The 14,385-nt window shown below is 44.0% G+C and overlaps 1 protein-coding gene across 2 annotated transcripts in view; it reads right to left on the minus strand.

The window, feature by feature from the left end:
- The window catches only part of LOC106000347 (tripartite motif-containing protein 5-like), a 27,717-nt gene extending 13,363 nt beyond the window's left edge, over nt 1-14,354 (minus strand). Inside the window, exons 1-7 of one of the 2 annotated variants that reach the window (XM_013035601.1) lie at nt 13,941-14,354; nt 12,949-13,044; nt 12,261-12,491; nt 11,045-11,067; nt 8,505-8,605; nt 8,348-8,374; nt 7,697-8,119 (exon numbers count right to left, since the gene is read on the minus strand). In XM_013035601.1, the coding sequence (XP_012891055.1) occupies nt 7,697-8,119; nt 8,348-8,374; nt 8,505-8,605; nt 11,045-11,067; nt 12,261-12,491; nt 12,949-13,044; nt 13,941-14,354 (1,315 nt within the window). Of the gene's footprint in view, nt 1-7,135; nt 8,120-8,347; nt 8,375-8,504; nt 8,606-11,044; nt 11,068-12,260; nt 12,492-12,948; nt 13,045-13,940 lie in introns of those variants that run through there. The other variant, XM_013035600.1, reaches the window with a different exon arrangement.
- Nucleotides 14,355-14,385: the final 31 nt, after the last annotated feature.

Here is a 14,385-nt window from a genome sequence, read left to right on the forward strand (position 1 = left end):
GCTCAAGTGGTAGAGCGCTCGCCTTGAGCTGAAGAGCTGAGGGACAGCGCCCAGGCCCAGAGTTCAGGCCCCACAACCGGACCCAAAAATAAATAAATAAATAAAATCAATAATCCAAAATAAATTCGATTAGGTATCAGATTACATATTTGTAACTTAAAAAAACAGCATCATGTTCTCTGCCAAAGTAGAAACTACCATGACTACACATATTCTTTACCTTGATCATGAGTAGGAACTTCCTTTCTTAATAACTTTTTGCATTTTTAACACAAATTCCAATGATTGAATAAAAAAGTAAAAATATTTTTTAAAAAAATCCTGAATAAGGCTGTGTTCCCTGCATTCCTTTTTAATGATCTTTCTGGCCTCATAGGCCCCTGTGGCTGGGGAAAGGGATGATCTGTTCCTGGAAAAGAGACTGCTCCAATACACTTCCTTAGCAGTAATTCAGAATTACAGATGAGGAGGCAGACTGCACCAGGAGAGGTAAATGTCCCTTCAGGAAGCAGCCTTTGGTCATCTTTAACCCTCTTTTTCTCCCCAGGCCTCCCCTCCACAGGCACTGCTCACAGTCGGGGCTCTCAGCAGGAAGTCTGTGGGCTGGGCTCCCCCTCCCTTCAGAGCAGCTGGCCTGATAAAAAATAAACTCACCCAAGCGTCTTCAGTACTTTTCTTCTACAGTTTCCCAAACTCTGGACTCTTCCAACTGCTCAGTGCACCTTTGGGAGTCAAGGGAGACTGGATGAAGAGGAGGGAAAAGACTAGGAAGCCAGTGAGTGTCCCAACTGATCCCCCAGCACTGCAAACCTAAACTCCACCCAGGAGGGTGGGGAAGGAAGAGGAAGAGAAACTTTGGGCCAATGAGCTGTGTCTACCCTGGGCCTTTGAATGCCACAGCTTGACTAGTTCTATGTTGTTGGTGTCTGGCTCTGTGTAGAGCAAGGGATCCACTAAGAAGACATTCCCAGCCAGCTCTGGTACCTCCAGGCCTGGTACTTCACAGGAAGAAAGCAGCAAGGTCAGCAGTTGGAGTCCAGCTAGGGCTAGAACTAAAACCTTCCCTTTAAACTTCTATAAAACTGGACACAGAAAAGTCTTGGTTATGGATTTCCTCTCTCAGACAACCTAATAAAGATTCACTATTCATAATAAACTTATGCTCTAACTTTCCCTATATTTTGTATCTTGATGGAAATGTTTTCTTGGAAAAACACAAAGACCAAGGAGCCCAACTTCATGAGTCTACCTGAGCTCTGTCTGAAAGGAGTACTTTTTTTTTGCTTTGCATTAGGACACCTATCTCAGCCCTCCTTGTTGCTTGCTCCTTACTTCTCTTTCCATCCTTTTCCTTTTTGTGCTACAGAGGATTGAACACAGGACCTGTCTTGTGAATCCCACGCCAAAACTCTACCATTGAGCTACCACCCCATCCCAGACCTTTCTTCTTTGTGCTGGTTCTAGGGCTTGAATTCAGGCCCTGAGACTCAGACCTGCTTGCTATGGATGGCATAATACCACCTGAGCTACACCTCTAGCCTAGGTTTTGGCTAGTTAGTTGGAGGTAGTCTTAGACTTTCTGTCTAGCATAGGCTTCAAGACATGATTCTCTGGACCCCAGCATTCAGAGTGCCAAGAATTACATGCCTGAACCATTGGCTTCCAGCTCTTATTATACAGGTCCTCACTAAGTTTCCTACACTGACCTTGAACCTGAACTCTCTTATTTTAGTCCAGGCCTGCCTCAAACTTCATATTCTCTTGTTTCATCCTTCCAGATAACTATGGACACTCACCACCTTACCACTCCTTCGCCTCTTTGTCCACACCTTCATTTTTCCTTGATGTTTGTAAGGTATATTAAATAGGTTTCATTAGGTAGCCAATGAAGAGAACACTACATGCTATTCAGGCAGGAAAATAAGTTTATTTACAGAACTGCTGCCCTCTTGTGCATGGTGGAGAGGCATGGCTAAAAAAGGAAGGGGGAGCAGGGGAGGCACCCCTGGGCCAGGACTTATCTAGGCCAGAGACAGGAAGAAGTGTGATCAAGTGGGGGAAAGGTGTGGCCACACTGGATCTGGATGTGACCTCAGGGTCTGCGACCCTCCTAAAGACCGAAGGGAGGTATGTGACCAGAGGTGACTTAGGATATGACCTAACAGGAGGGGAAGGTGACTGCTTCCAGATCTGTCAGTTACCTAGGTAACAGATACTGGTCAGAAACTTAGCCAAGAGGTAGGGAGGTGTCCCTGTGCAGACCTTACAATGTGTTTGTACTAGCCGGGGGCTTAAAATCTGGGCTTGAACCATATCCTGGACCCTAAATATTTTGGAGACCAGGATTTTTCTACTTACTTATGGCCTCCCGATTACAGACCTGAGATTACAGACCTGAAATGCTTGCATCCAGTAGTCCAACACCTGGATTTGCTAATCTTTCTTGCTTTCCTTTTTGTGTCAATGCTAGGGTTTAAACTCAGGACCTCATACTCTAGCTTGGATTTCTTGCTTAAGGCTGTTGTCATACTACTTGAGCCATTCAATTAATTGAGCCATGGTCCACTTCCAACCTTTTGGTGGTTAATTGGAAGTAAGATTCAGAATCTTACATACCAGCTAACTTCAAACCATGATCTTAAGACCTCAGCCTCCTGAGTAACTACAATCATACAAGTAAGTTACCAGTACCAGCTTACTGGATTGTCCTTGAAGCTCCATCTTTCCAATATCTGCTTCCCAAGTAGTTGAAGTCACAGGAACCCCATCATGCCTGTTGACACCCATTCTCTTTCTGCCCAAGAGCCAACAGCAGTGAATGAGTTGCTGTTGGTGGAGAGGTTCTGTGTACTTTCTGAGCCAACTATTAAACTTGAGTGGATGTAAGGGGAAATGGAAGCTGTTGATTACTGTTTTGTGACTGAATGGAGGTGCAAAGTACACAGTGGATTTCCACAAAATACCTCACTAACAGCTTTTGCATTGTATATGGCAACTATAATGCCCTGGATATATTGAGTGAAATGAAATTTATTACTCATTTCACCTGTTTCATTTTACTTTTCTTTTTGTTTGTCTTTTGCATTAGTCCTAGGGCTTGAACTCAGGATCTGGGCACTGTCCCTGAACTTTGGTGTTCAAGGCTAAGAGTGCTCTACTACTTCAAGTCGGTGCCATTTCTGGCTTTAATTGGAGATAATTGGAGATAAGAGTTAATTGGAGATAAGTTAATTGGAGAAGAGTTAATTGGAGATAAGAGTCTCAGACTTTCCTCCCCAAGCTTGTGAGAGCTTGAAAATTCAAGTTGTGAGAGGCCAAAAAGAGTGGAAGTTTGAAATGCCTTCTCCCAATATGCTCTCAGAATGCTGAGAATTTCCTAAAAAGATCAATCAGTCCAGGCCTTCCAAGGAAGACTAAGGTTTATGCAAACTACAGGCTGTTTACTGTTTAACTCTCCTTCCCAAAATAAGGTCACCTAACACTTGTAATCAAAATACTGTCACAGGCTGAAATTTGTACCTTACTTCCTGGCACAAGCCCAACAGAAAACTTAGTTAAGCCCCATGCCAGTGGCTCACACCTATAATCCTAGCTACTTCGGATGCTGAGATCTGAGAATCGTGGCTCAAAGCCTGCCCAGACAGGAATGTTCCTGAGACTCTTATCTCCAATTAACCAACAGGAAACCAGAAGTGGTGCTGTAGCTCCAGTGGTAGAGAACTAGACTTGAGTTGAAGAGCTGAGCAACAGTGCCCGGACCCAGAGTTCAAATCCCATGACCAGGAAATAAAATTCATTAATGGAACCTTGGGATATTTTGCTGGCTGAAAGCTACAGGTCCCCTGGTACCCCAAAGCTCAGTTCCTTGGTTTGGACTCCTTTATTGCATTGCTCCCTGTCACAGCAGATTAAGGAGCACACTGCGGGTGGCAACACAAGCTGTCTTTGAACTGTGATCTTCAAATCTCAGCCTCCTGAGTAGCTAGGGTACACGTGTTACTCACTAGCACCGAGTTTCATTTTAATGTTGTTGTTTGTCAGTCCTGGGGCTTGAACTCTGGGCCTGGGCACTGTCCCTCAGTTCTTCAGCTCAAAGTGAGTGCTCTACCACTTGAGCCACAGCACTACGTCTGGTTTTCTGATGGTTAATTGGAGATGAGTCTCACAGGGCTGGGAAGGTGGCTCAGTGGTAGAGTGCTTGCCTAGCATGCATGAGGCCCTGGGTTCGATTTCTCACTACCATATAAGCAGAAAAAGCCAGAAGTGGGTGGCACTGAAGCTCAAGTGGTAGAGCGCTAGCCTTGAGCTGAAGAGCTGAGGACAGTGTTTAGGCCCTGAATTCAAACCCAAGGACTTGGGAGAGGGAGGGAGAGAGAGAGAAAGATTCACCAATATATCGATACCAATATATATCGATATATTATATACAACAATATATATCAATATCAATATATATTGATGAGGGGTGGGGGGAGAGAGCTAAGAAAAGAAAAAGGAGAGAAGAAAGTTAGAAACAAAGGTTATTTTCAATTTCTGTGTACCCCTCCCTCAAGTTATGGGGCATGAATTTATAGCTTGGGGGCTATCCCTGAGCTCTTTTGCTCAAGGCTAGCACTCTACTAGTCTGAGCCACAGCACCACTTCTGGCTTACTGGTGGTTATTGTGGACATAAGAGTTTCATAGACTTTCCTGCCTTGACAGGCTTTGAATTACAGTCCTCACTCAGATCTCAGCCTCCTGAGTAGCTGTGATTACAGGCATAAGGCTCCAACACCCAGCCCTAAGTACCCCTTTCTTATCTAACTAGGGTACTACTTCAGACCAATGGCCCAGTAGGGTGCCAGTGGCTTACTTGTGTAATCCTAGCTACTCAGGAGGCTGAGATCTGAGGGTCATGGTTCAAAGCCAGCCCAGGCAGGAAAGTCCCAAAGACTTTTTTCTCCAAAACCACCAGAAAACCAGAAGTGGCATTGTGGCTCAAGTGGTAAAGTGCTTGCCTTGATCTGAAGAGCTGAGGGACAGTTCCCTGTCCCAGAGTTCAAGCTTCACAACCAATAAAACAAAAAAGAAAGAAAAGAATGGCCCTTAGACTCAGATTCACTTAGGAGTCACCTAGAAAACTTAATCTTCTTTTGTAATCAGTGCTATTGAGGCGCATATTACATACAATACTGTACCCCTTAGAATGCAGAAACTGACAAATTTGGAATGTTTTATACTGTATAACTAGTACAGAAAAAAAAAAAATGTAGAGCATTTCCACCAGACCAAAGCGCTGCATAAGCCAGCTCTTTTCATCAACTGCTCCTCTGCCCCTCCTCCACCCCCTCCCATCTAGGAGGTAGAATACTGTTCTGTGGAGATTCAGAGATGATACAAATTGTTAGAATGATTGGGAGGTCCTTGCACAACTATGAAAATGGAAGGAGTGGAGACACTGGTTACTTCACTGACCCTGCAAGTCAAAAGGATTAAACAAGGTTTCTTAAACTCAGTATTTCTGACATTTTGAACTAACATTGCAGCAAGTTATCCTATGCCTTGTAGAATGTCCTGCAGAATTACTGGCATCTACCCACTAGATATCAGTTCCAGCCCCTAACTTAGGCCAACTAAAAACTCACTTTTGGACATTGGAAATCACTTCACTAGTTTTTTCTCCTCTATGGAGTCTGGATTAAAAATTGCTTTGCCAGGTGCTGGTGGCTCACACCTGTAATCCTAGCTACTCAGGAGGCTGAGATCTGAGGATCACAGTTCAAAGCTAGCCCGGGCAGGAAAGTCCAGGAGACTCTCATCTCCAATAAACCACTAGAAAAACCAGAAGTGGTGCTGTGGCTCAAGCGGTAGAGCACTGGCCTTGAGCTGAAGAGCACAGGGATAGTGCCCAAGCCCAGAGTTCGAGCCCCACGACCAATCAAAAAAAAAAGGAAAATTAAAAAAAAATTGCTTTGTCTCCCAATGAACCTAAATAGGATACTTGAGTAAAGTCATTTCCAGATTCTAACTTTACACACCCATTTTATGGACACTGATACAACCCATGTTTTTTAGTAATGATTAGAATATTTATTGAGACTTCAGCAGATGTTTAATGTATAACTTATTGCTACACTTATCTAAAGAATGAGTTACTGGGTACTGGGAAGGTGGCTCAGTGGTAGAGCGCTTGCCTTGTATGCATGAGGCCCTGGGTTCGATTCCTCAGCACCACATACACAGAAAAAGCTGGAAGTGGCGCTGTAGCTCAAGTGGTAGAGTTCTAGCCTTGAGCTGAAGAGCTGAGGGACAGCGCCCAGGCCCAGAGTTCAGGCTCCAGACCGGACACCCCCCCCCCAAAAAAAAAGGATGAGTTACTGTTTATGTGCAACTTGCAAGAAAATAAGCACAGGCATCTCAGAATTTTATTCAAGATTGCATATAGAGAGCGGGAATATGAATTTAAAACACAATGTATAGCTGGGTGCTGATGGCTCACACCTGTAATACTAACTGTAAGCGCTGACCCAGAAAGTCACTCGGACAAACAGACACATAGAAGAAAGAAGCATTTATTATGAGCTGAAGCTGACAGGCTATCTCTCATGAGATACAGAGGAGCAAACTGCTCTTGCAGCCTTAGAGGTAGATGTAGTCTCAGCAGTTTGAAGGCAGAAGGAGCTGGGGGCAGGAAATCTTTGTAGTCACAGCTGGACACTAGAGATATCAGAAGCCAGGGCAGGACATTCTGTAGCTCGCTTGCAACCAGGAAAAACATTCTATTACAGAGACAATACATTCTATACCCAGCGCGTAGCAAAGTCATGTAGCCAGGGGAAACATCTCAGAGCAAAGACAATACATTCTATAGTAGGCACCTTGGGATTATACACTAGAACCAGTATGACTGGGACTGACATCCAGACTCTGTTGCTGATGCAGTCAGGGCCGGTGGGAATAGGCAACTGTGGCTGGGCCTGGCTTGTGATTGACCCAAAATAGAGGTGAATAAGCTTACACCAGCTACTCAGGAGCCTGAGATCTGAGGATTGTGGCTCAAAGCCAGCCCAGTCAGGAAAGTCTGTGAGACTCTTATCTCCAATTAACCACCAGAAAACTGGAAGTGGTGTTGTGGCTTAAGTGGTAGAGAGCTAGCCTTGAGTTGAAGAGCATAGGGACAGATCCCAGGCCCAGAGTTCAAGCCCCACAACCACCACCACCAACAAAAACCCTGTCTCCCCAAAACAAACACAGTATCAGGAAGAATATGGCCCACAGAAAGGTTTATGTCCTAGCTATGAGCAAAGAACACTTAATCAGAAAGATTCAAATCATGAAGAAACAATGTTTCAAGTGGAATAGAGGATCAGATGCATGAAACACATACCAGGGCCAGGGACAGTACGCAGAAGTGTCAAAAGGGGTAAAAAGGCTTAAGAGCTGGATCACATAGAGTCATGGATTCTGAACATTGTAAAGGATTGAAATATGGATAGACTTCATGGGGAAAGGCACAGTTAGTGAACTTGTGGATGAGAAATGCATTGTATGTAGTGCTGTAAAATGAGACTGAGCCAGCCTGGTAGTCTACAAAAACCCCAACACGTTCAAGAGCGACAGGCAAAGACAGGGGCAAGGACAAAGGAGAATGGGTGGTAGGATCCTCCCCAAAAACTTTATACCCAGAATTATCCTCCATCCCTATAATCCAGTAACCAATTTTAGGTTGAGGAACTCCATAAACAGTATGACTACACCTTAGACTGGGTTTGAATCGTCTTCCACCACGTCTGCTTAGGGGCTGGAATTCTTTCTTATAAATAGTGAAATATCTTCCGTCACTTAATCCCAGGTGCCAGGATGTTTTCTTAGACACATCTACCTCCCAGTAGTGCTTCCCTGATGTGATTACAGGGGCACCCAGGGCCCCTAGCAGAGGTAAATTATGTTCTTGAAGTTGAGAAAAACTTCGTTGATAACCGAAAACTGGATCAAGAAAAGGATTTTCATAAAAAGATTCATATGAAGCCCCGAAGGCAAATGTATTGGGAGGGACTGGAGAACTCCGGTATCTTATCTGTTTCTGATCCGGGGAAATGTCAATTCTGGAATCATTCGTTGTAGTCATTATCACGTGAACTGTAGAAAAAAAAATGACAGGTTTGAGTAATGGACAGAAGAAACTCTTTTTGTGATGTTATAAGCAAAAGCATAACAGGAATGTGAGAGAGACCTGGAGAGAACTTTGAAATCATAATGAAACGGGAAAGGGAGAACACTGCATAAGCATCATTGTGTGTAGGAAAGAGTAACCTAAGTCAGAATGAAAACATTTTGATAGATGGCAAGGAACTGATTGCTTCTTACCCCAGTATTGGCGGACATCAGTCAGCTCTGAAATGACAACAGGAGACCACATCACCACAGTGTCCACCCTTCACAGCTAGGAGCCATATCTAGAAATTACACCGGCCCCTACCACAGCTAGACCCCCACAACCACACCCTAACCCAGATCTCCTCACCTGGAAAAATGTGCAGCACTCCTCTCAGACCAGTTACTGGGAACACAGTCTGTTTTTTCTTTGGGAACGTTACTGGTTTCTTCATTGTCAATAGCTCACAACTAGGGATGAAATGAACAAGGTTCTATACCTCAGCTTTATTTATTTATTTATTGGTCAGTTGTGGGGCTTGACCTCTGGGCCTGGGCTCTGTCCTTCAGCTCAAGGTTAGTGCTCTACCACAATGCCATAGTGACACTTCCAGTTTTCTGAGTGGTTTATTGGAGATAAGAGTCTCATGGATCAGAAACCATGATCCTCAGATCTCAGCTCCTGAGTAGCTAGGATTACAGGTGTGAGCCACCAGCACTTGGAAATACTTCAGATTTTATTTATTTAGTCATTTGTGAGGCCTGAACTTTCGGCCTGGGCACTGTCCCTCAGCTCTTCAGCTCAAGGCTTGCACTCTACCACTTGAGCCACAGCGCCACTTCTGGCTTTTTCTGCTTATATGGTGCTGAGGAATCGAACCCAGGGTCTCATGCATGCAAGGCAAGTACTCTATCACTGAGCTATCTTCCCAGCCCTAAACTTCAGATTTTATAACCTTCATCGCCAATAATCTACCTGTTGCTTACACTACTGACAATTAGATGTACCTACCTTAGATTCCTAGAAAAGAAAGGATAGACTATGGCTGAAGTCATTATAAATACACTCAGGTCTACCTTCCTGCTATCTGCATGATTCATGGAAGACCCTAAATTGCCATGAATTTTGGTTTCTAGGAAATGGTCAGGAAATAAGTTGACAGAATCTGGCTCATTCTGGATTTTCTTTTCTTTTTTTTTCTTTTGGTTGGTTATGGGGCCTGAACTCTGGGCCTGGGCACTGTCCATCAGCTCTTCAGCTCAAGGCTTGCGCTCTACCACTTGAGCCACAGTGCCACTTCAAGTTTTTTCTGCTTATGTGGTGCTGAGGAATCAAACCCAGGGCTTCATGCATGCAAGGCAAGGCAAGCGCTCTACCACCAAGCCACCTTCCCAGCCCATCATTCTGGATTTTCTTTTTCTTTTTTTTTTGTCGGTCGTGGGGCTTGAACTCTGGGCTTGGGCGCTGTCTGTCCCTGTGCTCTTCAGCTCAAGGCAAGCACTCTACCGCTTGAGCCACAGTGCCACTGCTGGTTTTCTAGTGGTTTATTGGAGATAAAAGTCTCCTGGACTTTCTTGCCCAGACTGGCTTTGAACCGTGATCCTCAGATCTTAGCCTCCTGAGTAGTTAGGATTATAGGCATGAGCCACCAGCACTGGGCTCATTCTGGATTTTCAAGGGATACAAAGTATAAAAATCACAGCTGGATGGCTGGGAAGCTTGCTTAGCAGTAGAGCTTGCCTTGCATGCACAAAGCCCTGGATTCCATTCCTCGGCACCACATAAACAGCAAAAACCGGAAGTGGAACTGAGGCTGAGAGAGTGCTAGCAAAAAACAGCTCAGAGACAGTGCTCAGGCCCTGAGTTCAAGCCCCAGGACTGCCAAAGGAAAAAAGAAATCACATCTGGAGAAACCCAAAAACTTGAAAGCCAGTTGCCCATTACAGAGCTCTGAGAGAGCTCAGCCTTCAGGCTCTCTGGGGGAAATAACAAACATTTGGAAAAGGGAGCTTTATGAACAACAAATAATGCTGCTCTGAAATCCACTGGTGAGGAGAGATGGTGATGCTGCCAGGTGAATGGTGCCGCCAGGTGGCTATGCATCCTTAGACACAGGGACATCTTCCATCACTCTTGTAAAATCTGTGAGCCTCATGGACCATTTACACCAGAGACAAAATCCTGTTCCCACAGGTCAAGATAACTGTTTTTGAACTCATATATTCGACTGATCATTTGTTTTCAGGAGAAATATACAAACACATAGGAAGTTTGTCAGTGGACAATTCTGGGTACAAGGTAGACAAGGAAGATTTGTTATATTTGAAAACAAATGAGGTGGGTGCTGGTGGCTCATGCCTGTAATCCTAGCTACTCAGGAGGTTGAGATCTGAGGATCTTGAATCAAAGCCAGCCTGGGGAAGGAAAGGCTAGGCGACCCATCTCCAATAAACCACGCAGAAAACCGAAAGTGGTGCTGTGACTCAAGTGTAAAGCACTAGCCTTGAAGAGCTGAGGGACAGCACCCAGGCCCAAAGTTCAAGAGCTATGACTGACAAATAAATAAATAAATAAATAAATGAAACACCTCTGAGATCCAGGACCAGAGCTGATATAGGAATATTGGGTAAATAAATGGTATGCCACAAGGAATCTGCTACTGTATCACTTGATCCCCAATATAATTTCTGACACATTCTAATTTTTCATAACTTTTACTCGCTACCAGAGGATCTAATTTAGTCCCAATAGTCCTAATGTGCCCAAACCCTGATTTTTATCCAGAACTGAAGACAATACTACAAGTTCATTTCCCTGGTCTAGGAGATGTTATACTATATTTGAGTACTAGCTAGTTCTACTAATCTTGTCCCACCAAACAAAGGACCCTCCTAGTATCCCACACATACCTTCTCATGATGGTATTCTCATTCTAGAAAGAAAGCAGAAAACATGATTAAGGAAATAAGACTGTCCTTTCTTATAAAGTGTCATCAGAATCGTACCAACCTCTGTGGTGCTAAGGTTAGAGATGAACCCACGAGGACAAAAATCAGAAAGGGAAGACTAAATAAGTCTAGTCATTCCCTGGCTCTCTAGGAGATTATTTTAAATAATACATGGTTCTTCCATTTCTTAAAAACACAAATATAAACTGATAGATGTTTGCCAAGTACTAGGCTGACTGCTTTTGAGACCTAAAGCTGTTTCTTCTAAATAATTTGTTCTAAAGTAAGAAGACTGAGTCTCAGTAATGTCACCTGTTCTTATAGACATCCTGGTAGCTGCTCTCCAGACAGCACTGAAAAGCCCAGAGGTGACACTAGCCATCCTTCCAATTTTAGCTCCATATATGTCATGTTGATGAGCTCCAGCCCTGTACCTTGTGCCAGGTTTGCTCTCTACCCCAAATGTGGCTGTCCTTGTACACTTGGTGCAAGCTGCTGGTCTTTGAGATAAGAGTCTGCCATGGAGATTCTGGCTTTTTAATAGACTCCATCTTTAATAAAGATTTGATCTCTCAAAAGGTGGCTTCTCTATATCTCACTAACTGGATTTACCTTACACCATAAATGGAGCTTACAACAATTGTTCTTATTCTAGACACCAACTAAAATGTTCTCCCTAAGATTCAACACACCTGTACGAGAAGTTATTTTCCAAATTCATTTACAAATACATCTTTCACTTTAATATAATTTAAGATACTCAATAATGAGGAATCCACCAGCTGGTTATCAGATATTAAATACCAGTTTCTGTTTCCCCCCTTCTCTCTTTTTTTTCTTCTTTTTGCCAGGCCTAGAGCTTGAACTCAGGGCCTGGGCACTGTACCTGAGTTTCTTCTGCTCAGGGCTAGCACTCTACCACTTGAGACACAGTGTCACTTCTGGCTTTTTCTGTGTATGTGTACTGAGGAATCGAACCCAGGGCTTCATGCATGCTAGGCGAGCACTCTACCACTAAGCCACCTCGAAAAAGAGGTCCTATGGAGCCTAAAGAACTTTACACTCATCACACAACACACACACACACACACACACACACACACACACACACAGTAAAAAGAAAAGAGAAGGGAAGATTTTCTGAATCTCAGATACAGGGAACTAGTCAGAGATTTACCTGCAGCATCTCCATTGTGGACCCTTTTAAGAGATGCTCCACATCTGAGATGAGCTTGGTCACCCAATTGCTCTGCCGGGTCAGCTTGTTTTCTGACACTGCAAACCTTTTCAAACCATCTTCCTCTTCCTTTTTCAGCTTTTGCAGTACTTTCTCCTCCTCAGAGTCCAGGATGCCTCTCAGTTGTATAAAATCTGCCTGAACATTTTGTATCTTGCCCTGTATTTGAGTCTTTGAAACAGAAAGAGACAGAGAGGCACACTCAGGGTTATCAGGTGGGGAGGTCTCATAGAGGAGGGAGGCTCAAGGAGAGGAGAAGTACTTAGTGAGCTATATTTTCCCTTCGTGACATTTCAAAGCCTAGCCTGAGACAAAACTGGATGAGTTTGACTTAGCTTTTACACAGCTATCCTGTGTCCAAGACTCATGATTATCTGTGTCACTCCTCATCCCATTCCTGAATTCCCCGTCAGATCTCAAACACTGAGGACAGAAGTACGATCCATTGCCAAATACCTTCCCTTACCAGCATCACAGCAATGGCCACCCCCAGAAAGTTGAGTTCCTCTGTGATCTCCTCACTCTCCAGCCCCCACCCCCATGGGAAAAGAAAGAAGACTAACTAAATGACTTTGGATCTAATCAACTGTCAGGGAAAAGAGAGGACAGGAGCTCCTCAGGAGCTTGCCTTCCAAGACATTTCCTCTTGTTGGAGTTCAGCTTTCCACTTCTCAGATTCTTCCTTGTTCTTCCTTAGCTTGTTCAGAGCTGCCCAGAACTTGCCCTGCGAACAAGGAAGGAACCATGACAGCGTCACTCTCTGAACTTTCTCAGCCTCTAGATAAGGGATAGTATGAAGGAAATCAGGTGAGAGACTAGAGTTTACAGAAAGGGTGAGAATTAAGTCTAACAGTTGGAAGAAACACTGAGGTGGCAAAAGTCCTCTTTAAGTGTGTCTCAGGTAATAGAGTAACAATCCTCTTACCAATAACAGAATGATTCTATTAGCTTGTTTTGAAGCAGTCTCACTTGGTCTCCAACTCTCTGAATCTTTCTTGGTTTTTGTGCCAGTATTGCAGAATGAACTCAAGAGCCTCTTGCTCTGGCTTAGCTTTCTTCCTTAGTTTTTCCTCCCCTATTTAAAACTGGTCCTCTAACCCCATAAGCCACATTTTTCACTTCCAGCTTTTTGATGATTAAATGGGGCTAAGAATATCATGGACATTTTTGCTTAGGCTGAATTAGAATGATGATTCTCACATCTCAGCCTCCTGAGTAGCTAGTGTTACAGGCATGAACTACCAGACCCTGGATAAATGGATTCTTTTTGAAACAAGAAGATTCTGGTCCTGTGTGAGGGAAAATAATCTACATCTCAACTCATTTAATTTACTTCTCGCTAAAAGGAACTTTCTTGGTCACCAGATCTTAATAGATGGAAGATATAGTAAAGAAGTATTTGCTGCTGTCAATAGTTCATACTTAGACTCATTTTCTTGTAAGTCAGTGGATTACACAGACATGTCTTTTAGGCCTGAGAAAGTCCCCACAGAGTGGAACAGAGTCATACTTCTCAGTCCTGGAATGATAGGTATTTAAACTACAACAGATGCCCACCCAGTAGAGATTTCCCTCAGGGATTATTTTGTGCTCTATCTTCCCTCATCCTTCATTTCTTACCTGGTACTCCTGGGCAACCTCCTCCAAGAGGCATGTACGGTGTCCATGATGCTGCTGAGATCGCTCACAAAGCCAGCAAATCACCTTCCTATCGTCCTTACAGAAGAGCTGGAGTTTCTCACCATGCTGTGTGCAGTGATGCACAGTCTGCTCCTGTGAGTTCAACTTGACCTCCCTGAGATTCTGCACTATGTTGGCCACATGTCGATTATGCCGGAGGCTCTCAAAGGCATAAGGGAATCGACATATGGGGCACACAGGTCCTCTTGGGCCTATAGTGGATTTATAGCTTGATGTGATACAGGCTTGGCAGAAGCTGTGTCCACAGTCTATGCTCATGGGTTCAATCATGAGCTCCAGACAGATGGGGCAGGTCACCTCCTCCTTTACATTGGCCAAGATTGATGAAGCCATTAGTGGCTGTTTTCCTGTTCCTGTCTTTCTT

Source organism: Dipodomys ordii, unplaced genomic scaffold, assembly GCF_000151885.1.
Source record: "Dipodomys ordii isolate 6190 unplaced genomic scaffold, Dord_2.0 Scaffold216, whole genome shotgun sequence".
NCBI lineage: Eukaryota > Metazoa > Chordata > Mammalia > Rodentia > Heteromyidae > Dipodomys > Dipodomys ordii.